Here is a 26,393-nt window from a genome sequence, read left to right as displayed (position 1 = left end):
CTTTGTCTAAGCCATGTTAAAAAACAACTTAAAATGTCTGCTGTTATCAGAGCTGTGTTCAGAAATTACGGCTAAACTGAAAAGAGATTTTTTTTTAACCTAAATCTCCCTTATCTCAAGTACAGCTTCAATGGGTTTTGTTCAAACTTTTTTTCCCCAATGAATATCACCAGAGGCCACTCAGAAAAAAATCAGCCCAATGTGAATGTTCTAGAAATTTCTAAGCATACGAAAACAAGGGATTAGAAAATAAAGTGTTATGCAACCATGTACGTTTAATTATATTACTAATAGTTATTGATTTGATCATCATAATGTGTATATAGGAAGTAAATTACATTAGAGACTAGTAGACTATATAAAAATAGAAAGCAAGTTGGAAAAACAGAGTGACTGACTCTTGTATGACTTAATTTAGGATCCTATGAATAGCTGTTTGGATAGCAGTGTAGCTATCTATGCTCCCAGAGAGAGAAATGTTCAAAATAATAATATTTGGAAATCTCACACATGAGCAGTGAAGTGATTTAAAAGGTGAACATTTATTATCTTTCACTAAATCCATTATGGAAAATAAGGGATCCAAATACTAATGAAAAGGGAAGCTGTCAGGGTTCCCTCCACACTCTGAACTCTGGGGTACAGATGTGGGGACCCGCATGAAAGACCCCCTAATCTTATATTTACCAGCTTAGGTTAAAAACTTCCCGAAGGCACAAATCCTTCCTTGTCCTTGAATGGGTACTGCTTCCACCACCAAGTGAGTTAGACAAAGATTCAGGAAAAGGACCACTTGGAGTTCCTGTTTCCCTAAAATATCCCCCCAAGCCCCTTCATCCCCTTTCCTGGGGAGGCTTGAGAATAATCTACCAACCAAATAGGTAAACCAGGTGAGCACAGACCAGACCCTTGGAGTTTTAGGACACTAAAAACCAATCAGATTCTTAAAAAACAGAACTTTATTATAAAGAAAAAACAGTAAAGAAGCACCTCTGTAAAATCAGGATGGAAGGTAACTTTACAGGGTAATCAGATTCAAAACAGAGTATTCCTCTCTAGGCAAAACTTTAAAGTTACAAAAAACAGGGATAAACCTCCCTCTTAGCACAGGGAAAATTCACAAGCTAAAACAAAAGATAACGTCATGTGCCTTGCCTTGTTTACTTACACTTTTGTAATATTAGAGACTCGTTTCAGGATTGTTTGGAGGAGATGGATTTCCCCGACCTGGTGTGTCTCTGCCTCCCAAGAGAACACAAAGAAACACAAAACAAAAACCTTCCCCCACAGATTAGAAAGTGTCTTCTCCCCCTTTTGGTTCTTTTGATCAGGTGCCAACCAGGTTATCTGAGCTTCTTAACCCTTTATAGGTAAAGGAGGGATTTTATTCTACCCTTAGCTGAATGTTTATGACAGAAGCACAATTGGAAATTGACAATGAAGGGCTGTTCGGAGCTATGCCCAGTATCTTCCTAGACAAGTAATGAGGAATAAATGAAGGAGTGGAAGGATTTGAAAGCTACGTGCCTGTTACATATAGAATTGGGTGAATAATGGATTTTTGGTTTGCTGAGAGTTATGAAAAATCCAAAAACAGTTTTTTTTCTGATTGAACTGAAAACGATTTTTTAAAAACATTTTTTGATGAATTGAAAAGTTGAAACAAAATGTTTTGTTTTGGTCTGACTTGATTTTTTTGTTTGTTTTAAATTCAAGCATTTTGACAAAAGCAAAGGAGGACTAGATTCATAAAAAAAAGGGAGGTAAGAGGGGAGGAAGATTGCTAGCCCTTCCTTATAACTTTTAGCCCAGTGGTTAGGGTACTCTCCTGAAATATGGAAGATGCAGGTTCAGTGCCCCCCCTTTCCCTTTCTTTTATAAAAGAATGACAATGAACAGTCATTGGGTCAGGAAAAGAGTTAGATTTCAGTGCGATTGATCACTCTGTATACAGTTAAGCACATGTGTAGGTCTTTGCAGGATCGGAGCTCTAGATAGTAAACTCTTTAAGGTAGGGGCCATATCTTATTTTGATACAGAGCTTAGAGTAATGGGGCTCCAATCTTGATTGGGAACCTCAGGCATTAGCACAATACTATTAACAAAAACAAAAAATAAAACTTTTGCAATCATAGCACCTTTCATCTGAAGATCTTAAAGTGTTTTACAATATTAATTAATTTTGCTCCAAAACGTCATGGAGAGCTAGGTAAGTATTAATACCCCATTTTACAGTTGAGGAAGAAGACAAAAGAGACATTTAAATGCAAGGTTTTCCTAAGTAGGAGCCTAAGGTTAGGTGGTTCTTCAGCTGTTTGTGCGCATGTATGTTCCACTTTAGTTCCTTCACCTTAGGTATGTGCGTTCCCCATGCACTTGAGCTGGAGACTTGATTAGCTGTACCTCTGGGGGTGACACATGCACCCTGTGTCCTGATGCCACCATCAGAGGGAAAAAAGGGCAGGGCTGCCTCAGCACCCTCGCAGTTCCTTCTCACTGCCTGTGGTTACAAAGTCAGAGCTTTAGTGGTGCCTCACAGCTCACTGTTGTCAACACTTTTATAGCACTTCTTTGGTACATATTTACACAGAGAGTTAATGCATGACAAGACAAGATGTAATTCTGCAGTGCCACACACTAAGGACATGTCTACACTACAAAGTTAAGTCAACTTAATTTCATAAGATCATAGAATCATAGAAGATTAGGGTTGGAAGAGATATCAGGAGGTCATCTAGTCCAACCCCCTGCTCAAGGCAGGACCAACATGAACTAAATCATCCCAGCCAGGGCTTTGTCAAGCCGGGCCTTAAAAACCTCTAAGGATGGAGATTCCACCACCTCCCTAGGTAACCCATTCCAGTGCTTCGCCACCCTCCTAGTGAAATAGTGTTTCGTTGCCCTCCGCTGGACTCGCTCCAATTTGTCCACATCCTTTCTGTAGTGGGGGGCCCAAAACTGGACGCAATACTCCTGATGTGGCCTCACCAGTGCTGAAGAGAGGGGAATAATCACTTCCCTATTCTGCTGGCAGTGCTCCTACTAATGCAGCCCAATATGCCATTAGCCTTCTTGGCAAAAGGGCACACTGCTGACTCCTCTCCAGCTTCTCATCCACTGTAATCCCTGGGTACTTTTCTGCAGAACTGCTGCTTAGCCAGTCTGTCCCCAGCCTTTAGCAGTGCATGGGATTCTTCCGTCCTAAGTGCAGGACTCTGCACTTGTCCTTGTTGAACCTCATCGGATTTCTTTTAGCCCAATCCTCCAATTTGTCTAGGTCACTCTGGACCCTATCCCTACCCTCCAGTGTATCTACCTCTTCCCCCGCTTAATTTAAGTCGACATGTAGCCGCTGCAATAATTAAGCTGATTGGGCTTGCCCAAACCATGCTCATTGTCTTGGTAGAGTGCATCCTCACTAGCAGCGCTTGCATCAATGCACAGAGCAGTGCACCATGGGTAGCTATCCCAAAGTGCAACTAGCCTTTGGGGGTTTTGGGAAGGGCTTGCAGTGCCTCGTGGGATCAAAACATTGTCTCAGGGTAGAATGGGAACATGGCTTCAACCTCCCAAGATGCAGTTTCCTCCCTCCCTGTCTCGCTACCCTGATATTAGTGGCAAACAACCCATACTTTTTCACGCCTGTTTTCAAAAGCCTGGCTTTGCCACGCATACGTCATAGCCTGAGAAGCATGGACCCTGCTCAGCTGTGCTTTCTTGTTGTGAGCATTACAAATGCCTCACACCTTATCCTGCAGTATTTCCAGAGCTGAGACATGCGCTGCCACACGGAACGTTACAATGTCCTTCGAGCAGCCCTGCTGCAAGCCATAGACTGAAACAATTCCCAGTTGCTGCTAGCAGTTGCACAGCAGCAGAACATGGTGGAACTCCATTTCTGGTTCTGGGAAAAAAGCATTGACTGGTGGGATTGCATCGTTATGTAGTTAGGGGATGATGAGCAATGGCTGCAGAACTTTCGAATGTGGAAGGCCACTTTCCAGGAACTTTGTGCAGAGCTTTCCCCAGCCCTGAAGCACAGCAATACTAAAGCTGCTGATAGCAGAGGAGTGAGTGACAATTGCTTTGTGGAAGCTAGCAATGTCGGACTGCTACTTTTCCATGTGGAATCAATTTGGAATTGGTAAATCCACTGTTGGAGCTGTTGTGATCGAAGTTGGCAGGGACATTAATTGACTTCTGCTAAGAAGGGTAGTGGCTCTGGGAAATGTGCAGGACATAGTGGATGGGGTTCCCTAACTGCAGTGGGCAATATATGACATGCATATCCCTATCTTGGCACCAGACCACCTAGCCAGAGAGTACATAAACTGAAAGGGATACCTTTCAATGGTGTTGCAAGTGCTGGTGGATCACAGGGAGCATTTCATGTACATCAACGTGGGATGGCCAGGAAAAGTGCATGACATGTGCATTGTTCATAAACCTGCAATCAGATTGCAAAATAACCATAGATGATGTAGAAATGCCAATAGCGATCCTTGGAGACCCAGACTAATCCTTGCTCCCATGGCTCATGAATCATAGAATATCAGGGTTGGAAGGGACCTCAGGAGGTCATCTAGTCCAACCCCCTGCTCAAAGCAGGACTGATCCCCAATTAAATCATCCCAGCAAGGGCTTTGTCAATCCTGACCTTAAAATCTTCTAAGGAAGGAGATTCCACCACCTCCCTAGGTAACGCATTCCAGTGTTTCACCACCCTCCTAGTGAAAAAGTTGTTCCTAATATCCAACCTAAACCTCCCCCACTGAAACTTGAGACCATTACTCCTTGTTCTGTCATCTGCTACCATTGAGAACAGTCTAGAGCCATCCTCTTTGGAACCCCCTTTCAGGTAGTTGAAAGCAGCTATCAAATCCCTCCTCATTCTTCTCTTCCGTAGACTAAACATCTCCAGTTCCCTCAGTCTCTCCTCATAAGTCATGTGTTCCAGACCCCTAATCATTTTTGTTGCCCTCCACTGGACACTTTCCAATTTTTCCACATCCTTCTTGTAGTGTGGGGCCCAAAACTGGACACAGTACTCCAGGTGAGGCCTCACCAGTGTCGAATAGAGGGGAACGATCACATCCCCCTCGATCTGCTGGCAATGCCCCTACTTATACATCCCAAAATGCCATTGGCCTTCTTGGCAACAAGGGTACACTTTTGACTCATATCCAGCTTCTCGTCCACTGTAACCCCTAGGTCCTTTTCTGCAGAACTGCTGAATGAAGCCATATGCTGGCCACCTGGACAGCAGTAAGGAGTAGTTCAACAGTCGGCTGAGCAAGTGCAGAATGGTGGTGGAATGTACCTTTGGACATTTAAAGGGTTGCTGGCGCAGTTGGCTTACTAGGCTAGACCTCAGTGAAAGCAATATCCCCATTGTTATCGCTGGCTGCTGTGGGCTCCATAATATCTGTTCATCAAAGGAGAGAAGTTTCCACAGGTGTGGGGCATGAAGGCGGATAGGCTGGCAGCTAATTTTGAGCAGCCAGATACCAGGGCAATAAGAAGAGCCCAGCAAGGAGCTCTGCCTCTCTGGGAGACTTTGAAAACCTGTTTCAGTAATGAGCCAGAATACTGTTATGGTAAGTGGCACACAGTATTGTGCAACTTGTTGCCAAGAAGGCTAATGGCATATTGGGCTGCATTCCCATACCATCCCCTCCGTTGCATCAGTTTCCCTGTGTCTCCCCTTCTACCCACCAAATCTCCATGCTTAGAATAAATAAAGAATATTTCATTATTCTAACATTGACTTTAATTACACAAACAAACCGAAAGACCAGGAAAATAGTTTAACCTTGAGCAAACAGTGTGATAAAATTGGGAGGGGAGAAATCAAGTCAGCTTTTCTGTGTAAGCACAGAAGTCTTGCCTATCAAAGGTCTTAAAATGACCCCCATTTGCTCTTAGTACCCTCCCCAGGTGTTGTGTGGAAGGGATACTGCACCTTCCCTCCCCCCACCCCCACTTCCTGGAAGTTTGGGGAAGGGGGATTTTGGAATAGGGTGATGTTTGCAGGCCGTTCTGCAGGGGCTGCAGAGGGAGTCTAGCCTCAAGCTGTTTTTCTTGAAGCTCAATCAGACTCCTCAACATGTCTGATTGATCCTTCATAATCATCAGCATCTCATCTTGCATGGCATGTTCATGCTTCCAGAATACTCTCTTGCTGTCCATGTCCAGTTTTTCAGACAATGAAATCTTCCAGGCTTTTAGCTCCATATCAGCTGTCCCAGAGGCATTCATTATCTCGCTGAACACGTCATCACCAGTGTTCCCTCTGATCTTTTATGTCCATGTGCAGAATGAATTTTGTTATGTGCACCAATATGGAGGTGGGGCCTAGGGGTTCAGAGTGTGGGAGGGGGCTCAGGGCTGAGGCAGAGGGTTGGGGTGTGGGAGGATGAGGGCTCTGGCTGGGGATGAGGGCTCTGGGGTGGGGCTGGGGATGAGGGGTTTGGCATGCGGGGGGGGCTTAGGGCTGGGGCAGAGGGTTGGGGTGCGGTGGGGAGGTGGGCTCTGGGGTGGAGCCAGGGATGAGGGGTTCAAGGTGCAGGCTACCCTAGAGCTGCGGTGGGGAGAGATGACTCCTCTCAGCCCTCTCTTGCCACAGCAGCTTGGGGCTGGAGGAGAGGCACCTCTCCCCAGCCGTGGCAGCTCCAGCGGGGCTGGGTTGGGACAAGGGAGGGGCTCTTCTCCCCGGCAGCTCTGGTGGCCCTGGGCTGGGCTGAGGGAAGGGCTTCTCTCCCCCGGCCGAGACAGGTCTGCGCTGGGGCCAACGGTGAGGGACTCTTCTCCCTTGGCCACGGCAGGGATGCACTGTGGCCAACGGTGAGGAGCAACCTCTCCAGGCTGCTGCAGGTCCGCGCTGGGGCCGGTGGGGAGGGCCCTTAGCCCCTGCCTGAGGCTTAATAGGCAGCTGCGCAGCCGCACAGCTTAGAGGGAACTTAGGTCATCACAAATTCTTTTTCTGTCTTCTAATCTGTTAAAGCCTCTCCGACAGTGTGGAGGATATGCTAAAGGCCAAGCTTTCTACTGTAAGGCATGCAAAGCACAAGGCAACCATTGTCAGTGCATACCCTAGTACAAAGTTGGTATTTTAAAATCACACTCCCTCCCCTCTGCCCCCCCTTAACACTGCTGGTAGCAGTTGCCCTGGGCTTGCAGATTCCAAGGTCAAGCAGATCCCAACCATCCAAACCACAGGCATGTTAGAGAAAACGTGTTTGAGGTACCTTGGGTGGCGGATCACGTGCTCTGTTTGCAGTATGAGTACTTGTAATGAAAGCTTCCACCATCTCCCAAGGTGACCCTATGGGTTATTAGTCTCCTGAGGGTAAAAGAGGTGGCAAGGGAGCAGATGCTGCAAGCACCTGGGTAAAGACCTGGTCCTTATGCTGTGTACTGGAATGATGCCAGCAGAATTAATACTAGAGTGGCATGGGAAAGTGTCCTACTGAGGTGGTAGAAATAAGACAACCCTCTCCAGCAACCTTCTGCAAAGGATAGCAGAGTGTTTCCTGGAGATCTCCCTGGAGGACATAAACAGTCTTTTGGGCTGTATAAGTTCGATCATAGAATCATAGAATATCAGGGTTGGAAGGGACCCCAGAAGGTCATCTAGTCCAACCCCCTGCTCGAAGCAGGACCAATTCCCAGTTAAATCATCCCAGCCAGGGCTTTGTCAAGCCTGACCTTAAAAACCTCTAAGGAAGGAGATTCTACCACCTCCCTAGGTAACGCATTCCAGTGTTTCACCACCCTCTTAGTGAAGAAGTTTTTCCTAATATCCAATCTAAACCTCCCCCACTGCAACTTGAGTTGCAACAATCATTGCCAGCAGATCAAGGCACATGATCATTCCCCTCTATTCGGCATTGGTGAGGCCTTATCTGGAGTACTGTGTCCAGTTTTGGGCCTCACACTACAAGAAGGATGTGGAAAAATTGGAAAGAGTCCAGCAGAGGGCAACAAAAATGATTAGGGGGCTGGAGCACATGAAGTATGAGGAAAGGCTGAGGAAACTGGGATTGTTTAGTCTGCAGAAGAGAAGAATGAGGGGGGATTTGATAGCTGCTTTCAACTACCTTAAAGGGGGTTCCAAAGAGGATGGATCTAGCCTCTTGTCAGTGGTAGCATATGACAGAACAAGGAGTAATGGTCTCAAGTTGCAGTGGGAGAGGTATAGGTTGGATATTAGGAAAAACTTTTTCACTAGGAGGGTTGTGAAGCACTGGAATGGGTTACCTAGTGCAGTCCTGGAATCTCCTTCCTTAGAGGTTTTTAAGGTCAGGCTTGACAAAGCCCTGGCTGGCATGATTTAGTTGGGGATTGGTCCTGCTTTGAGCAGGGGGTTGGACTAGATGACCTCCTGAGGTCCCTTCCAACCTTGATATTCTATGATTTTCCAGGGGCACCGTCTCCGTAGTTCGAGCGTACACTGGGAAACAGATACCCACTGCACCTCACTTTTTCTTCAAATTAAACATAAAATATAAGAGTGATTGAAATTGCATACTCACCAGAGGTGCCTTTCCCGGCATCCCGCTCGGCCATTATGCTGTCTTGCGACCAGCTGGACTGCTCTGAGGTTAAAAATAGCTCCTGACTCTTGGGGAGAATGGATCCCCGGCTTGCCTGTCTCCCATTCTCCTCTTCCTCATCCACAATTCTCTCCTTGTTCCTCAGGTGGCCCCGGACTCAGACTTTTGTGAGGTATCCACGCTGCATTTGTGGGTAGTTGTGGGGTCGCCACTGAGAATCGCATGCAGCTCATTGTAGACGTGGCATGTCTGTGGTGCAGAACCAGAATGACTGTTTGTGTCCCTTGTCTTCTGGTACACTTGCTGAAGTTCTTCGATTTTCACACAGCACTGCTGTATGTCCCTGGTGTAGCTCTTTTCCACCATGCCCCACGCAATCTTTTTGTATGTGTCGACTTTTCTATGGCTGGATCGGAGCTGTGCCTGCACAAACTATTCTCTCCACAGACCAATAAGATCCACCACCTTCTATGTACTCCAGACTGGAGTGCGTTCGGTGCGTTGAGTCATCTTGATCAGCTGGGCTGCCGAGCTCTCCATGCTGATCAAACAGCAGGGATTTCCCTACACCCCCCCCCCCGAATTTCCCCAACACCCCTTCACCCCAGTTTTGTGAACTAATTACATGCAGTGTTGCCAATTTAGTGACTGTTTGGAAATTTGAATTGAAATTGAAACATTAATACACACTTAAGTATAATAGATTTGAAAAGTATGAACATAGGCTAGCTTCCTTATACAGGTGTTGTTTTTTATGACAATGTCAGTGCTTTCATTTCGGTGATGTTGGCCAACGTAATAATTTCAAATGATGATTTGTAAGCAAACTCTAAATGAGCTCTCCCTGACAGCTAGTGATGAACTGGGGGCTGGGGGGAAAGGCTTCAGGACCAGATTGTATTTACATTCACACCTAATCACCTAGATATCCAGCAAACAGAGCTGTGTTGCCCAAGTGATAGATTTTGGCTGGGGTTGGGTTACAAATCACTTGAATGTGGGGCGGGGGTGGGTAATGAAATGTTGTTATTCTTATTGTATGAGTAAAGGGCAGTGGAACTGTACTTAGCCTGTGCTGATTGAGGGCATCAAGAGAGAGGATAGAGAATAAGATGGAGAATATCTTATTGCCCTTATATAAATCCATGGTGCACCCACATCTTGAATACTGCGTACAGTTGTAGTCTCATCATCTCAAAAAAGATATACTGGCATTAGAAAAGGTTCAGAAAAGGGCAACTAAAATGATTAGGGGTTTGGAACAGGTCCCATATGAGGAGAGATTAAAGAGGCTAGGGCTTTTCAGCTTGGAAAAGAGGAGACTAAGGGAGGATATGATCATGGTATATAAAATCATGAGTGGTGTGGAGAAAGTGAATAAGGAAAAGTTATTTACTTGTTCCCATAATATAAGAACTTAGGGGCCACCAAATGAAATTAATGGGCAGCAGGTTTAAAACAAAAGGAAATTCTTGTTCACTCAGCGCACAGTCAACCTGTGGGAACTCCTTGCCTGAGGAGATTATGAAGGCTAGGACTATAACAGGGTTTAAAAGAGAACTGGAAACATTCATGGAGGTTAAGTCCATTAATGGCTATTAGCTGGGATGGGTAAGAAATGGTGTCCCTAGTCTGTGTTTGTCAGAGGGAGGAGATGGATGGCAGGAGAGAGATCACTTGATCATTACCTGTTAGGTTCACTCCCTCTGGGGCACCTGGTATTGGCCACTGTCGGTAGACAGGATGCTGGGCTGGATGAACCTTTGGTATGGCCATTCTTATGTTCTTATGAGAGGGTGGGGACAGGTGTTTTGCTTGATGGTCTGCCTGAGTCACAAGTACTATTTGACTGCCCCTCTCTACTGTTTAAAGAAAGAGCTGATTAGGCTCCATAGATAGTCTTTTGTTCTGTTAAGTGACCACTACAGCTGAAATCACTGATAATCAGGTCTAAGTGCTTAGACCTGCTGTGGGACAGTGTTTCTGTGGAAGAGACGGTCCAGTCTGTACTAGCAGCGAGGTTCCCCCACTGAGAGATCAGCTGAAATCACTGAGAGCTGGGTGGAACCTCAAGAGACCACTTGCAGAGGTCACAGTGGCAGGTGACAGCGCAGGGCCATTGGCAACAGAGTGATGGAGTGAACGGTGGCACAATGAACAACAGTGGCCAGAGCGAACAGTGAGCAGCTGGAGGAACGAGCAAGGTGCCTTCTTGTCCCCCAGCTGGGAGGTGAACTCATGTGAAAGCACCTCTGAATGCTGAGTCTCCACTGACCAAGGACAACACCGGTGAGTGTTAATGAAGCTGTTAAGAATGCTGGAGACACAACACAGTTCATGCGAACAAACATGGCTGTGCCATCCTACTTTCTATTTAAGCAAGAGATACCACACATTACAAACTGGAGGCCAATGTTAAGTGCATTGTCACTTGTTCACCCTGAAGTTGAACACTGGTTCCGAACAAGACCAGCAAATGCTCACTATCTTTCTGCAAGAAACTCAACTGACTGGCTACAAGCATGTGGTGCAACAGTGAAAGACTCAACAGTTGAAAAAGTGAAGAACTCTCTCACCACATTCAAAAAATTTGCATACGTGGCTGATGAATGCACCGATGCAAATGGGCATCAAGTATTAAGTCATTGTGTACTTTATCTTGATGTCAGTGGTAGGCCAGTAGATGCATTTCTAGGTGTTCAAGTTATAGAAGACACATCAGCTGCGTCTGTGGCAACCCACATCTTAGAGGAGTTAAATGCTTGTCAGTTGGACTCCAAACGGATGGCTGCTTGTGCATTTGATGGAGCTGCAAACTTCTCTGAAAGACATGGTGGAGTACAAGTTTTGCTCAGAGAAAAGTGTAAGCTTAATCTCTCCTATGTACGCTGCAGAGGCCATCTACTCCAACTAGTGCTAGTACAAACTGCAGACTCTTCAAAAGGCATTAACAAAGCTATAAATTTGGTGTCTTCATTATATTCTTTTTTCAGCAAGAGTCCAAAAAAGACTGAATATCTAGGAAAATATGGAAGATACACTGGGACTGAAGTTCAAATTAGTCCAACCTGGGAAAACCCTCTGGTTTTCTCATGATTGATCCTTGGCTGTTGTCTTAAAATTACTCCAGCCATTATTACTGGCTTTGGAAAGTATCTACCAAGATGGGATGGATCTAAGTAGTGAGGCTTAGGGTTTTGCTACTATGTTCAGAGAAGACTATTGCCATTCTCTCTCTTGTAAGTCTACTGTTGAAACCACTTGGGTCATTAAACAATGCCATCCAGGCATCTGCTACAACAGTAGTAGCTCTTTGTCCAGCAATAGAAGCTACATTTGGATCAATCAGAGAGCTGTCCATTGAAAAAGTACTGGAAGAAGCAAAGGCTTCAGTCCAGAAGTTGACTAATGAAGGCATTTATATTGAATCCTTAAGTGAAGAAGACAAGAAGTATTTGTTAAGCCAGCTGAAAAAGTACACAGACTTTGATTCTTAAAACCCTACAACAGCGACTTCTGGATTCTACTGAACCTCTACATAGCTTTTGCTGTCCTATAAAACACCGACAGTTGAGCGGAGTGAAACACTACCAGCAATGGGGCTGCTGTGTGCTCAGGACAGAATAGAGAATTTGAACACAGGTTGGAGTCTCAGACAATGAATGAATGAAGATTTGACTTCAACTTCTTTTTTATCATCACTAATGGCTCAAACTGATCTTTGTGCTATGTTTCCTGGGATGAAAGAAGTAGGAATGTATCTCTTGCTACTCCCAGTCACAACAGCTACAGTTGAGTGTTCTTTTTCATCATTGAACAGAACTTTGTGTTCTGAAAGAAGTCACCTTCTGCCTGATCATGTGAATGAACTAATGAGCATATCAGTTGAAGGAATGTAAGTATCGGACATACGAGAAGCCACCAAAAATGAAAGCATTGCATTCAAGAAGTTCAGTAACAGAGTTGTGCAAAATTATAACAAGAAACCGAGAAGGATGTAGATGTAGTGCTTCATAGAAGGCTTGAGTAGCCAACTTTAATTTGTGTGATGATTTTAAAACATGAGTTAAATCTAATAGTCATGAAACATTTTTCAGTTTTTACTATGGTGCCATAGAGCCCACCTTCACCCTCATGGTTGCACCTCTGATCGGCCCTGAGACCCCCCAAGCCCGTAAATTCGAACACCTCCCTAATTTCAATTCCTGGGGAAAACACTGTCAAACAGGAAATGGGAATTCAAAAATTCCAAGGGTTTTAAAGGGGAGGGGCTGTTTCCTGTGTACCCGGTGGCTGTGCAGCAGAGTTGAAAACCATCACCAGAGTGGTCACAGCGGAGCATTGTGGCACATCTGCTGGAGGCCAATACAGTCGATTTATACAGTGCTGTGTCTATACTGCCTCTCTGTCGACCAACATCATCAAATTAAGCGCTATGTCTCTCGCAGAGGTGGAGTAATTAAGTCGACATAACAGTTGAGTTAGGTTGGTAGGAGGGACCTGGTAGTGTAGACGCATACAGGTTGACATAAGGTGGTTTCCATCGACCAATGTTTGTAGTGTAGACCAAGTCTAAATCAGTGGCTCTCAACCTTTCCAGACTATTGTACCCCTTTCAGGAGTCTGATTTGTCTTGCGTAGCCCCAAGTTAAACGTCACTTAAAAACTACTGGGTTACAAAATCAGACATAAAAATTCAAAATGTCACAGCACACTATTACTGAAAAATTGAGTACTTTCTCATTTTTACCATAAAATTATAAAATAGATCAATTGGAATATAAATATTGTACTTATATTTCAGTGTATAATATATAGAGCAGTATAAACAAGTCATGTCTATATGAAATTTTAGTTTATACTGACTTCGCTAGTGTTTTTTATGTAGCCTGCTGTAAAACTAGGCATATATCTAGATGAGTTGATGTACGCTCTGGAAGACCTCTGTGTACCCCTAAGGATACCCTTACCTCTGGTTGAGAACCACTGGTCTAAGTCACCATGTGGACCCTGCTACCTCACTAAAAGTTTTGTAGTGCACTTTGACATACTGGTGCTTAGTGCCCATTCAACAACATAAAGTTTGTTTTTACAGACAATTAGACCATGGCAAACTGGGGTGTGAATCTACCCTGCGGTAACCTTCTGCAGTCTCACTGTCCATATGCTCCCTGCTGACACGTTAACAGTCCATTAATGCACTATGAACTAGTCCCATTTCAAAGAGGACTGTTAACATGCATCAACAGGGTGCACACAGACTGTTATACTATGGCAGACTACTGCAGTTTAGTTTCACACCCCATCTTGCCATGGTCTAATTGTTCCTCAAAGGGCCCAGTACCGTTATCTTCTGCACCGTCTCTAGAGGTTCAGTTTCCATGAGTACTAATGGCCTTGGTACTGGTAATTTTGGTCAACAAGATCATCCCCAATGACTTTGTTCGCAAGACCAGCACTAACAGGGTCATTACTGATGAAGCCTCCCAGCTCACAGTCAGTACCATCCTATCCAGTACCATATTGGTATTGTCTACACCTCCTATATAGTAGCTAAAGACTTGATGGTTTTGTCCCTTCCTGACTCTCTACTCTTCTCTCATCTGAGTCAGGGAGCATCAGGGAAGATCTTACCCAAATATAGCTTACAGGCCATTCTTATTAACTAAACTAAACTTTATTAAAAAAGAAAAGAGAGAGAGAGTGTGGTTAAAAGATCATTATACATACAGAATTGAATAAATTATCAGTTTAATAGTGGAGATGGTGAGCTTTAAAGTTTCAAAGAGTTCTTTCAGAGTTTGTCCATAAGTTCAGTTCAATGTCCAATATCAGGTTGATCCATTGGGTGAAGAATAGTTGCTTTGAAGTAGAATTACCTATTTCCTATGTATACACAGGTAACTGGTTGCATTCATTAGCATAAGGTAATTATCCATTAAGCAGGTCAAAGACAGTTTACTACAACCTTCAAAGAGAAATATAGACAATTACACTATTACAGCCAAGTTTAATCTAAATGTTAATATTCTCTTTTGATCTCTGAATCAATAGCTATAGTAATAGACAGGAACTATTTGTTTACATCAGTGGTGGTTTACATGGTTAACAACTAACAACATAAAAACACATACAGTTAATATTACCTCTAATTCTCTAACAATACAGGTTTGCATTTCAAAACTCTAGTCTATTTAACATAGCTATGTTAGCTATTTATAAGGAATAGCCCTAGTTAGTATTTACATACTTCTCTCAGATGTCTTTAAAGGTTGAATTTGGGTCATTTAGCCTGCAAGTTGCTTAACCCTTTCTGGCCCTGTGTCATAGCTCCTAAATAAATAAGCTGATTTTCAAAAGTGCTGAGAACCTTGCTGTTCTCAATAAAGTCAATGGAAACTGTTGGGTGGTGAACATTTTTGAGAATCAGGCCTCTTACTTGGTACTTAAATATGAGACTAGAAGTCTAAATTTAAGCTTCTGTTTTTGAAAATCTTATGTGACTTGCCAAAAGTCACAAAGGAGGTCTGTGGCAGAGCTAGGAATTGAACCTAGTATTCCTGATTCCAACTTGTTTTTTTACCACAAGACCATATTAGTTTAGTTCTTGTATCATTTCAATCTTTGATTTACTATACCTTTAAAAGTTATTTGTTACTTTTTGACATATAAACAGCCATCTGAAGTGCTTATATGCTTGTTGTGTTTTATTTCTTAGACTATCGTAGAGCTTTCTGAAGAACGGGACTGTCTTCATTTTCTACCTCATGCGTCAGCAGCACAATCACCTTGTGGATCTCCAGGCATTAAACGCACTGAAAGCAGACAGCACTTGTCAGTGGAGCTAGCAGATGCCAAAGCAAAAATAAGAAGACTTAGGCAGGAGCTGTAAGTACATATTGATTGGAAATGAATCTCAATGCGAGAATTGGGTTCTTGGGTCTTACAGTATTGCTGACCTCACACAATACTGTACTCTCTAGGCCAATTGTCCAGTTTTAAATATGAAACAGTAGTTTTAAATATATTTTGGAGCTATTACTATTATATATTATCTAGAGTGTGAGAATTTTATTGTAATAACAGCTGTAGTTTCAGATGTGTCTTAGTATATGTGCTCTTTCTCTTACTGTATATTGAGAATTCATTGATGTTTTAGCTATGAACATATCAACAGAACAATAAGTTGAACTTTTGAGTATGTTGTGGTTAGTTTGTGTCATTGTGATGATGTAAAATGAGTGTGAAGTGCTCATAAAAGTATACTATGCAACTTTCTGAGGGTTCGCATATTTGGGAACTCCTTGCGGGTTTGGGATATACTTGACCAATCCTGAGTTGCCATGCAGTTCAGTGACTTATGTTAAACCTGTGGTGCCTGGTTGGTGTAATTGAGCCATTTCACATTCACAATCTTCAGATAATGTAAAGGCCTGTCTATATGAGAAGTTAGTGCACAGAAAGCTAGGGTGTGAATTTACAGCACAGTAGGTGTAACCCCACTAACTCCCTATGTGTACATTCTTACACATTCTTGTGTACTTTACCTTAGGCTTGGTAAGCCAGTCAAATAATGACCACCTGTTATTCGACCCCTCCTGTTTATCCTCAGCCAAAACCTTACTGATCATATAAAAAGTTCTGTGCGATTGACAGTGTTGTGACATCACATCTCTATAGAAGTCCTTCTCTCCCTGCTCTGTTTCTGCTTCTTTTGCTGCTTATGAGTTGATTGTTTTTGCTGCAGGAAGGAGTGGCCAACTGCTCCCCTTTATGTGATCTGGGAGTCTGTAAGCGTCCTGGGGAGGAGAGGGCAGCATGCCCAAAAGCATTTTGATTTACTGGATTCTTCTGGAATAGGATCAGTTAGAAATAGAACTGAATGGCTACTGGTTGACTGAAATACAAGAACAGGTTTCAGAGTAGCAGCCGTGTTAGTCTGTATTCACAAAAAGAAAAGGAGTACTTGTGGCACCTTAGACTAACAAATTTATTTGAGCATAAGATTTCGTGAGCTACAGCTCACAGAGCTCTGTGTCTCTTGAAAACTTATCTCTCTCACCAACAGAAGTTTGTCCAATAAAAGATTCTACCTCACCCACCAGTGACATAATAAATTATGCAGAGTAGGAGAAAGCCAAAATCATTTGCATGGAAATTTTTTACTAGATAGGAACATGGAAAAACTGTTCAAACTATGTGGAAGATCTTTTTCTGAGTAGAACACATGTATTTAGAATGAAGAAACACTTGTTGAATTCTTGTGATATATGTCCAACTACTGTCAAAGATAGATTATTATGATCAAACAACAAGAAAGGGAAAAGTGGTCTGCATCAAAATTTGTCTGCATTCTCCTACTTTGTCTTCGGCAGCAGTATCACAACACATGGAGTCTTTTGATGAAGATAGTGATATGACAATGAAAGTGAAGCAAATGCCATTTCTTGATCTTCTAATAAGAATTTTACTACTCCATCTGGTTCAGCATTTAAAACTCCTACTTCTGAAAAGTCTTCAGATGTTTTTGAAAGTGGTATTAAGAGGTTTTTGGATAGAGTGTCCTGTTACCAGAAAAATGAACTTAATTGTAGATTTGCTAGAGGTATTTATGCCAGTAGTACACTTAATATAGTCAGTAATCCTTATATGCTATAATTTTTTCATAAGTTTTGTCCAATTTACAAAATACTAAGTAGGAAACAGCTTGCAGGAAGTCTTCTGAATGCTGAAGTGGATGATGTGAAAAAAGAGAGCTGGTGTTCTTATTGCACAAACCCCTCATGTCTCTAGTGTCTGATGGATGGAGCAATGAGACTGTCATCAACTTCATGATAACAGCTCCACAACCAGAGTTTTACTTGTTCCATTGCATAACTGAGCATCATTATACAGCCCAACGTATAGCTGACCAGTTAAAAAAATATAATGGACTTGGGTCAACGGAAGGTTATTTCATTTGTGGCTGACGAAGTGGCTAATATGGAAGCTCTGCTTGGTCTTCATTGATAAATGTTCTGTGTTATGAATGAGCTGCCCATACAATGCAGGTTTTCACTGGTGAAATTGAAGATCTGACAACTTTCTCATCATGCCTCGAAAATGAAAAGCATTGTCAATTTTTTAAAAAACAAAGAAGTGTCAACAGCCTTTTTCAGTGTCAGTTAATACAGCACTCAATTTCATCCGCACTGAGTAAGGCTTGTTGTACTCAATGGGCATCTTCTATTAAATGTCTCAAAGATCTTCAAATAAGCAAGAAAGCTAGTCAGTCAGCTTGAAGAAATGGTGGCTAGGTGCTGCCTCTGAAAAATCCTCACTGATATTCTTGAAGACAATGCCTTTTTGGATCTGAAACGCAAAAATTAATTTCACTGCCTGAACTTGTAGCTCAGTCCATTCCGAATTGGAAAATGATAGTTCTGTATTGTCTGATGTTCAGGAACTTGTTCTTGGTGTTAAAACTTATTTGGGAGAAATAATATCCTTCATTGGATCAGTGGAAGAGATTTTGTGTAGCTCAAAAGCTTGTCTTATCTCTTCCACCAGCAGAAGTTGATCCAATAAAAGATATGTGCTCACCTACCTTGGTCTCTCACATCCTGGGACCAATATGGCTACAACAACACTTGTAAGAGACATATTTGTGAGAATAATGAACACAGTCCACTTGCAAAAGCTGAAGAGAAGAAGATAATAGACAAGTTTCAGAGTAGCAGCCGTGTTAGTCTGTATTCGCAAAAAGAAAAGGAGTACTTGTGGCACCTTAGAGACTAACCAATTTATTTGAGCATAAGCTTTTGTGAGCTACAGCTCACTTCATCAGATGCATCAGAGCTTATGCTCAAATAAGTTGGTTAGTCTCTAAGGTGCCACAAGTACTCCTTTTCTTTTTGCTTGTTGTTACTTCATAGAATCATAGAATATCGGGGGTGGAAGGGACCTCAGGAGGTCATCTAGTCCAACTCCCTGCTCAAAGCAGGACAAATCCCCAACTATATCATCCCAGTCAGGGCTTACCTTCTTGAACCACACTTCAGGAGCCAAGACATTTCTGATGAGAAGTTTGATTCAGCCTGTAACTTCATAGTGGCTGTTGAAAATTTTAAAGGATATACAAATGAACAAACAATTCTGACCAAGGCAGGAAATTATAAAACAAGAATCAGCTCATTCAGTCATAAAACATAAAACAATATGGAGTGCAATCCCAGCAGCTGAATTGAAATACTTCTGCACTTCCATCGTGGTGGAAAGGGTTGTGTCCTCATTGCATTCTAGCTGCAAAGTGGTAGAAATTCTTTTAACACTTCTGTGTACGACTGCTTGTGCAGAACTAAATTGGTTGGTTTGCGGAATCATTCGTTCAAAAATCAGAAGTAGACTGCAGACCTCCACTACTGGGAATCTGGTGACTGCGCATCACAATTTAAGATTGGAGAAGAAAATGGCAGATGAAGAGTTTACTGTATTCATCAGATGAAGAGCAAGAAGGAGATACTGATAAGTGATGAGGATGACAAAGATATAGATGAAGCAGTTGAAGCTGATAAAGAAAAAGAAGTTAATGAAAAGCAAGTTGCATGAAGAGTTTGCTTGCTGCCTACCTAGTAATTTAAAAATTATTTTTCTTTTTTTTTTGGTAACTGTTCAGTCTTGAATAATGTTTGCATTTAAATGCTAACCTGACATGTCTAAAAAAGGTAGTCATGATTCTTTCATTTTTTAGAACCTCATTTCATTGTGTTTTATATTTTTTACACATTTAAGTAACTTGATTTTTGTAATTAGGCATAAGCATGTATCTAAGGCTAAGCCTAGTGAAGACCATAAAATCTTACCCTTTTTTTGTTACTGTTGTTCTAATAATAGTGCTTTAAAATATTTGACCATTTTTGTCATTATTTGGCCATATTTGACCAATGTTTGATTAGTCAATTATTATGCAGTTATTTTGGACTGGTCAAATGCCCAACCGTACTTTAGCTTAGTATGCTTATAAGTATACTTAGCTAAAATGCCCCAAGGCACTTTTACTGCACAGTAAACATGTCCACATAGGGAGTTAGTGCAGAGTAGCTAGTGTGCTGTAAATTCACACTCTAGCTTGCTGACCACTAACTTCTCTTTGAAGACAAACCCTAATTCAGCACTGCCTTTCAGTTTACATGGTGCACTGGTATTATTTCAGGTGCAGACACCAGTGTAATTCCCTGTCTGTCTTATCCTCCATTACTACTGTATCAGTGGTATGTGCCTTACTGTGCTTTAAATGTGTCTTTTTATAGATGTAATCTTGTGCGGGAATATATTTGCCTCAACAATTGAGGCACTAGGGAAAAGGCAGGGTGAAGCAGAGAGCTGTGGGCTGTGAGCAGGTCAGGACTTTCAAAAAGATTATGTTCTTCAAGTGATTGCTCATGTGCATTCCAATAGGTTTTTCCCCTACCAGTACCCATCAGGTTTGCTGTGGAGGCCCATGGAGTGACGCCTTCATGGCAGTGTATATAGGACCCTGCTGACTTGCTGCCTGCTCAGTTCCTTCTTACCACCAGTGAAGGTTGTTGGAGCAGCTCAGTCTCTTGCATTCGCAAGTGGCTACCTGTTGGTTCCCTTTTCTTATTTGTAAATAGCTTAATTGAGTTGTAATAACAGTAGTTGTATAATAGTTTATAGTCAAGCTAACTTTGCCCCTGTCACCCCCTCCCACCACCAGTTTTCCCTAGGGGTTTAAAGTATGCAAGAGGAGTGTAAACCCTAGGCCCAGAGGTGATCCGCATGCTGCTTGTCTTAAGTGCCTAAGAGAAGGTCATCAGACAGACAGACAAGTGCGCACTTTTCAGGAGCTTTAGACCCAGGACTAAAAGAGAGCGAGACTCGTTTAAAGCTTCTCCTGATGGAGTCGGCCCCCCCGGTTAAGAAGCTGCAAGGGGATTCCAGCTGGGTGCGTCCCGCAGCGGAACACCCACGGCCTGGCCCTCAAGACCTGGCACCATTGACTCCGGCCCTGACTGGAGGTCCGTTGAGTCCGGTGCTGGTGGACTCCCTGACTTGGGAGGGAGAGCTCGACCCCCGTTCCATGCTAGATAACTACGAGGCAGCGCAGGACCTTATTGCCATGACGCCACAGTCCTCGGCCCCGCAGATGCGAGCTCCAGCACTGCTGCAGACACTGGACCAAGTTCAGGCACCGTCAGCAGCACTGACAGCGGCACCACCCCCTGTTCATTCTTGGGCCAAGCCTATGATGTGACAGCGCCGCTCCCCGGCACTGTCTCACTCTGCCCCCCTGTGGTAGGGCTCAGAGTACTTTTCTGAGTCAGAGGCTGAGTCTTCTGTCTCCCGACACAGCCAGTACCGCTCTCGGTGCCAGCACTGCAGAGTCTTGGACTTGTCAGCACCGGCGGTATCCGGGCCACCCCAGTGGCAGGGCCCAGTACAGGGGCTCTTTTGGATTTCTTGGGCCTATCATGCTCAGCGTCAGGGCTCCAGGGCCGCATTGGTGGCATCTGCACCTCGTGCTCCCCCCTCAGCAATATCGATGTCATGCCACACCCCCAGAGCTCTGGAGGACCCCTCACGGGACAAGGATTCTGGGTGTCCACACTCAGGCGCAGCACCCGAACCAGCACCACCAGTTGTACTGGAGCCACCTCCAGTCACGGAGGGGGGGGACCAATGCACCCGACCCAGCGTCTAGGGAGCCAGGAGGGCAGGAAGACCCGGTCCCATGGGCCTCCTCCTTGCTGGATGAGACAGTGGCGGGCACCACCATACTAGTGATGGACACCAGGGAACACCAGGACCTTCTTAGGCATGGCCCTGAACCTAAACCTACAGGCAGAGGTGGTCACGGAGGAGTCAGACCCGATGGTGGACATCCTTGCTCTGGAGGGTCCATCTAGGTTGGCCTTGCCCCTGATTAGAACTATCCAGAACACTACTAGGGTGCTCTGGCAGACTCCAGCCTCGGTACCACCCACCACTGCAGTGGTGGAGAGACGTTATTTTGTGTTGCAGAAAGGGTATGAACACCTTTTCATCCACTCCCAACTGGGGACTCTAGTGGTCGATGCGGCAAATCACAAGTAGAGGTAGGGGTAGCTAGGTCCCGCTCCAAAGTCACAAGACGCTAAGAAGCTGGACCTTTTCGGCCGAAAGGTCTACTTGACCGGTGGGCTCCAGCTTCGAGTGGCCAACCAGCAAGCGGTACTCAACCGCTATGCTTTCAATTCCTGGAGCACATTAGCAAAGTTTCAGGAGTTGCTCCCAGCTGACTCGTGCAAGGAGTTTAATGCGCTTTTAGAGGAGGGCAGGGTGGTCTCAAGAACCTCCCTCCAGGCTGTATTAGACACAGCAGACTCAGCGGCTCGGACTATGGACACTGCCATTACAATGAGACGCAGCGTGTGGCTGTAAGTGTTGGGGATACCACCGGAGGTCCAGAACACTATCCAGGACCTGCCCTTTGACTGCGCGGGCTTCTTTGCCCTAAATACGGACTCTCACTTGCGCAGTGTTAAGGACTTGTGGGCGACTCTAAAGTCTTTGGGGATCCACACCTCTGCACCCCAAAGAAAGCCATTTAGGCGTCAGCCCCCGTCCCGCTTCTATTCCGGGCCCCCAAAGTGAGACTTGTCTAGGAGACGGGGCAGGAATAATAGGAGGCGCCTGTCGTAGTCCTCCTCAGGCCAAGGCCAGGGTTCTTCGAAAAAGCCCCCTGGCCCGAAGCCAAACTTTTGAAGATGTGCCCGAGGACAGAGGACCAGCACCGTATCCTTATCCCCTCTTTGTGAATCAACTGTCCCACTTTGACTGTGCTTGGTCCCAGATCATGTCAGATTGCTGGGTCCTCAGCACAGTGGTTGTGGGATATTCTATCCAATTCTGTTTCCTCCCACCCCCATTCCCCATCCCTCTTCAGGGACCCTTCTCAGGAACAACTCCTTCTGCAGGAGGTGCAATCGCTCCTCGCTATATGGGCAGTAGAGAAGGTTCCTCAGTAGTTCAGAGACAAGGGGTTCTACTCCTGCTGTTTCCTCATCCGCAAAGCCAAGGGTAGGCTCTGGCCTATACTGGATCTGCGAGACCTCAACACATTCATAAGGAAAGTGAAGTTTCACATGGTCTCCCTGGCCTCCATCATTCCTTCTATGGATCCAGGGGACTCGGCTTGAAAGATGCGTACTTTAATATCTCCATTATCCCGACCCAGAGACGATTTCTTCACTTTGTGGTCAGCAGCCACCACTACCAGTTCAGGGTACTCCCGTTTCTGCTTTCGGCAGCCCTCTGGGTATTCACAAAGTGTATGGTGGTCGTGGCAGCCTTCCTCCACAGACATCAGGTGCAAGTTTTCCCGTACCTGGATGACTGGCTTGCCAAGTCGCAAGCACAGGCTTTGGAGCATGTGTGTCTGGCTCGGGCCACCTTCCTCAGGCTGGGCTCCATGTTGAACGTGCCCAAATCCACACTAGACGCAATGCAAAGAATTGAATTCATAGGAACTCTCTCGGACTCCACGCAAGCCAGGGCGCTCCTGCCCAAGCTGCACTTCCAAGCACTCAGGGACATTATCAAGAACCTTCACCGATTCCCCACAATGACAGCCAGAAATTGCATGAAACTGTTGGGGCATATGGCGGCCTGCACATAGGTGGTTCATCATGCCAGATTGTGCCTTCAGCCTCTCAGGGTGTGGTTGGCGCAGGGGCACAGGCCCAGCAGGGACCCACTAGACAGATTAATCACCCTCCCCCCCTGCGCATTCTTGAGTCTCTCCGCTGGTGGCTGCAGCCACAAGTGGTCTGTGCGGGAGAACCTTTTGCCAAACCCCAACCTATGCTATCGCTGGTTACGGACGCCTCGGCGCTCGGTTGGGGAGCGCACCTGGGCAATATAAGAACCCAAGGCCTATGGTCCCACACAGAACTATCGCTGCACAACAATGTAAGGGAGCTGAGGGCGGTTCGTCTGGCATGCCAAGCATTCCAGGCCCACCTCAGGGCTTGTGTGTTGGTGCTGATGGACAACACCACAGCGATGTTCTATATAAACAAACAGGGTGGTGCTCCTCTCCCCTGTGCCAGGAAGCCCTTGTGCTATGAGACTTTTGCATTGCCCACTCGATACACCTAGAGGTGTCGTATCTTCTGGGAACGCAAAACAAGCTAGCCGACTGCTTCAGCCGCGATGGGGAGCAACAGGAAGTCCTAGCAGTTCTGCTCATTTCTGAACCACAGCCCAGGCTCAATTGCGGACGCCTTTCACCTTTCATGGACGAGTCACCTGCTGTACGTTCCCACCCTTCCGCTCTCATACACAAAGTCCTCCTCAAGGTCTCACTGGGACAGGGCTTTCTTGATCCTCATAGCACCAGCGTGGGCCCCGCCAGCACTGGTTCACCATGCGGTTGAACCTCTCAGTGGGCAGACCAGTAACCCTTCCGTGTGCACAACCCTCATCACACAGGACCATGGCTGTCTACAACACCCCAACCTGGAGTCTCCCCACCTCACGGCATGGAAACTCCATGGTTGAACCCACTCAAGCTTCCGTGTTAGGACTCAGGGAAGTTCTGCTGGGAAGTAGGAAACCCTCCACTCGTGCCAAGTACCTGGCAAAGTGGAATCGGTTTTCCATCTGGACTCTGCAGATGGACAGCCCTCCGCAGCAAGCATCAATTCTCCTTTTTTGGACTATGTACCGTACCTCAAGCAGCAGGGGTTGGCAGTATCATCTATAAAAGTACACCTGGCTGCCATTTCAGCCTTCCACCTGGGGGCAGCAGGTAGATCAGTCTTCGGAAATCCCATGGAGGGCCAGTTTCTCAAGGGTTTGGACAAGCTTTATCCCCAGGTGCGACAGTTGTTCCCCAGTGGGACCTCATCCTGGTCCTGTCCACGCTCATGAGGCCCCCTTTCAAGCCTATGGTGACCTGCCTTCTCTCCTACCTTTCCTGGAAGGTGGCCTTTCTGGTGGCCATAACCTCGGCCAGAAGGATCTCTGAGCTCAGAGCCCTGACTTCCAAGCCTCCCTATATGGTCTTTTATAAAGAAAAGTTGCAGCTATGCCCTCACCCCGCTTTTCTACCAAAGGTGGTCTCCCAGTTTCATGTGAACCAGGACATATTTTTACCTGTGTGCTTCCCTAAGCCACATGACAGTAACAGAGTGAATGCTCCATTCCCTGGATGTCAGGCGAGCCGTAGCATTCTAAATTGAGCGCACAAAGCTGTTTCATAGGTCACCACAGCTCTTTATTGCAATCGCTGAGAGAATGAAGGGGCTTCCCATCTCGTCCCAGCGCATTTCATCGTGGATCACGTCCTGCATCAGAACATTCTGTGACCTAGTTAAGATTCCAGCCCATCCGCTGACAGCACACTCCACAAGAGCACAGGCTTCGTCCACAGCATTCCTTGCGCTGGTCCCTATACAGGACATATGCAAGGCAGCAACGTGGTCTTCCATCCACACCTTCATGTCGCAGTACGCCATCACCCAACAGGTGATGCAACTGATTGCATCCAATGAAGTGAGCTGTAGCTCATGAAAGCTTATGCTCAAATAAATTGGTTAGTCTCTAAGGTTCCAAAAGTACTCCTTTTCTTTTTGAACTATCTGGCTGATTCATTCAGAAACCCCCTCCCCCACTACATTTTAGTCTTTATGAGGACTATAGAACAAAAGATGTGGCTCTCATTTTCTGATGTCTGTATTATTATGTGTCTATTGAAATGAGCCCGCCCAGGATATTCTATAAACAGCTGCACCAAGAAAATTAGTGAAAAAATTACTGTTATTAGTTTGATTGGCAGTTAATAGATAGCCTAAACAGTGAACACCAGTATGTTCGTTATAATTTAGTACAATTCTCTCTAGTCTTTAGTTGAAGCATACAATTAGAACCACAGTGAAGGCTCTGAACATTTAACGTTTTGCACTGTATTTGAATTTAATTTATAAATACATTTCCTCTAGGCATAGGAGTATATTGAAAATCTTAGACTTCTTTAAATTATTAAACTGTCAGTCACATTTGGGACTCTATACTATATATTGGGTTGCATTTAAAATTGTGAAAATACAAATAGATTCGTATCTTGAGTCAAAAAATAAGTAGTCCTAGATGACAGACAGTGTAAGCTGTTTCTTGTAGACTAACTTCATAGTTCATTTTAACCTATACCATATACCGTACAATTCCTTAAAAAAGTATATGAAGATTGTTTTGAGATATATTTTTAGCATGCTGCACAAGGAATTAGATACAAAATATGATCCAAGAATTCGGTGTAATGAAGACACTGCAAGAAACTGTATTCATACACACTTAATTCAATGTATCGAAATCAAACTGCTTGTAGATTTCTATTTAAAAATATGAGTGAGATGTAAGCAAGGAACATAAACGTTAATAGAAAAGTCATAGTGCCCTAATCTAATAATGTGCAATATTATGCAGAATTTGCCTATATCAAAAATATGTGATTTCTGGATATCAGTATAGAGAAGTAGAGAAGTCATCTGCGAACTTGCTGAGGGTGCAATTCATCCCATCATCCAGATCATTAATGAAGATGTTGAAGAAAACCGGCTGCAGGACCGACCCTTGGGGCACTCTGTTTGATACCAGCTGCCAACTAGACATCGAGCCATTGATCACTACCCGTTGAGCCTGATGATCTAGCCAGCTTTCTATCCACCTTATAGTCCATTCATTCAGCCCGTACTTCTTTAACTTGCTGGCAAGAATACTATGGGAGACGGTATCAAAAGCTTTGCTAAAGTCAAGATAGTTCTCTTAGTCCCTCTTATTTATGTTTCTTTTCTATTT

At 44.5% G+C, this 26,393-nt stretch overlaps 1 protein-coding gene across 6 annotated transcripts in view; it reads left to right on the top strand.

Moving 5' to 3' along the window:
* Positions 1-26,393, top strand: part of CCDC88A (coiled-coil domain containing 88A) — a 348,165-nt gene that overhangs the window by 145,743 nt on the left and 176,029 nt on the right. For all 6 annotated transcript variants that reach the window (XM_084624216.1, XM_084624211.1, XM_084624213.1 and 3 more), the window contains one exon: positions 15,274-15,443. In XM_084624216.1, coding sequence (XP_084480342.1) covers positions 15,274-15,443 — 170 coding nt within the window. The remainder of the gene's footprint in view (positions 1-15,273; positions 15,444-26,393) is intronic.

This window comes from Lepidochelys olivacea (assembly GCF_965140295.1).
Source record: "Lepidochelys olivacea isolate rLepOli2 genome assembly, chromosome: 3".
Classification (NCBI taxonomy): Eukaryota; Metazoa; Chordata; order Testudines; family Cheloniidae; genus Lepidochelys; species Lepidochelys olivacea.
The sequence above is the reverse complement of the archived record's forward strand: the minus strand, read 5'-3'. Positions and strand labels throughout refer to the sequence as shown.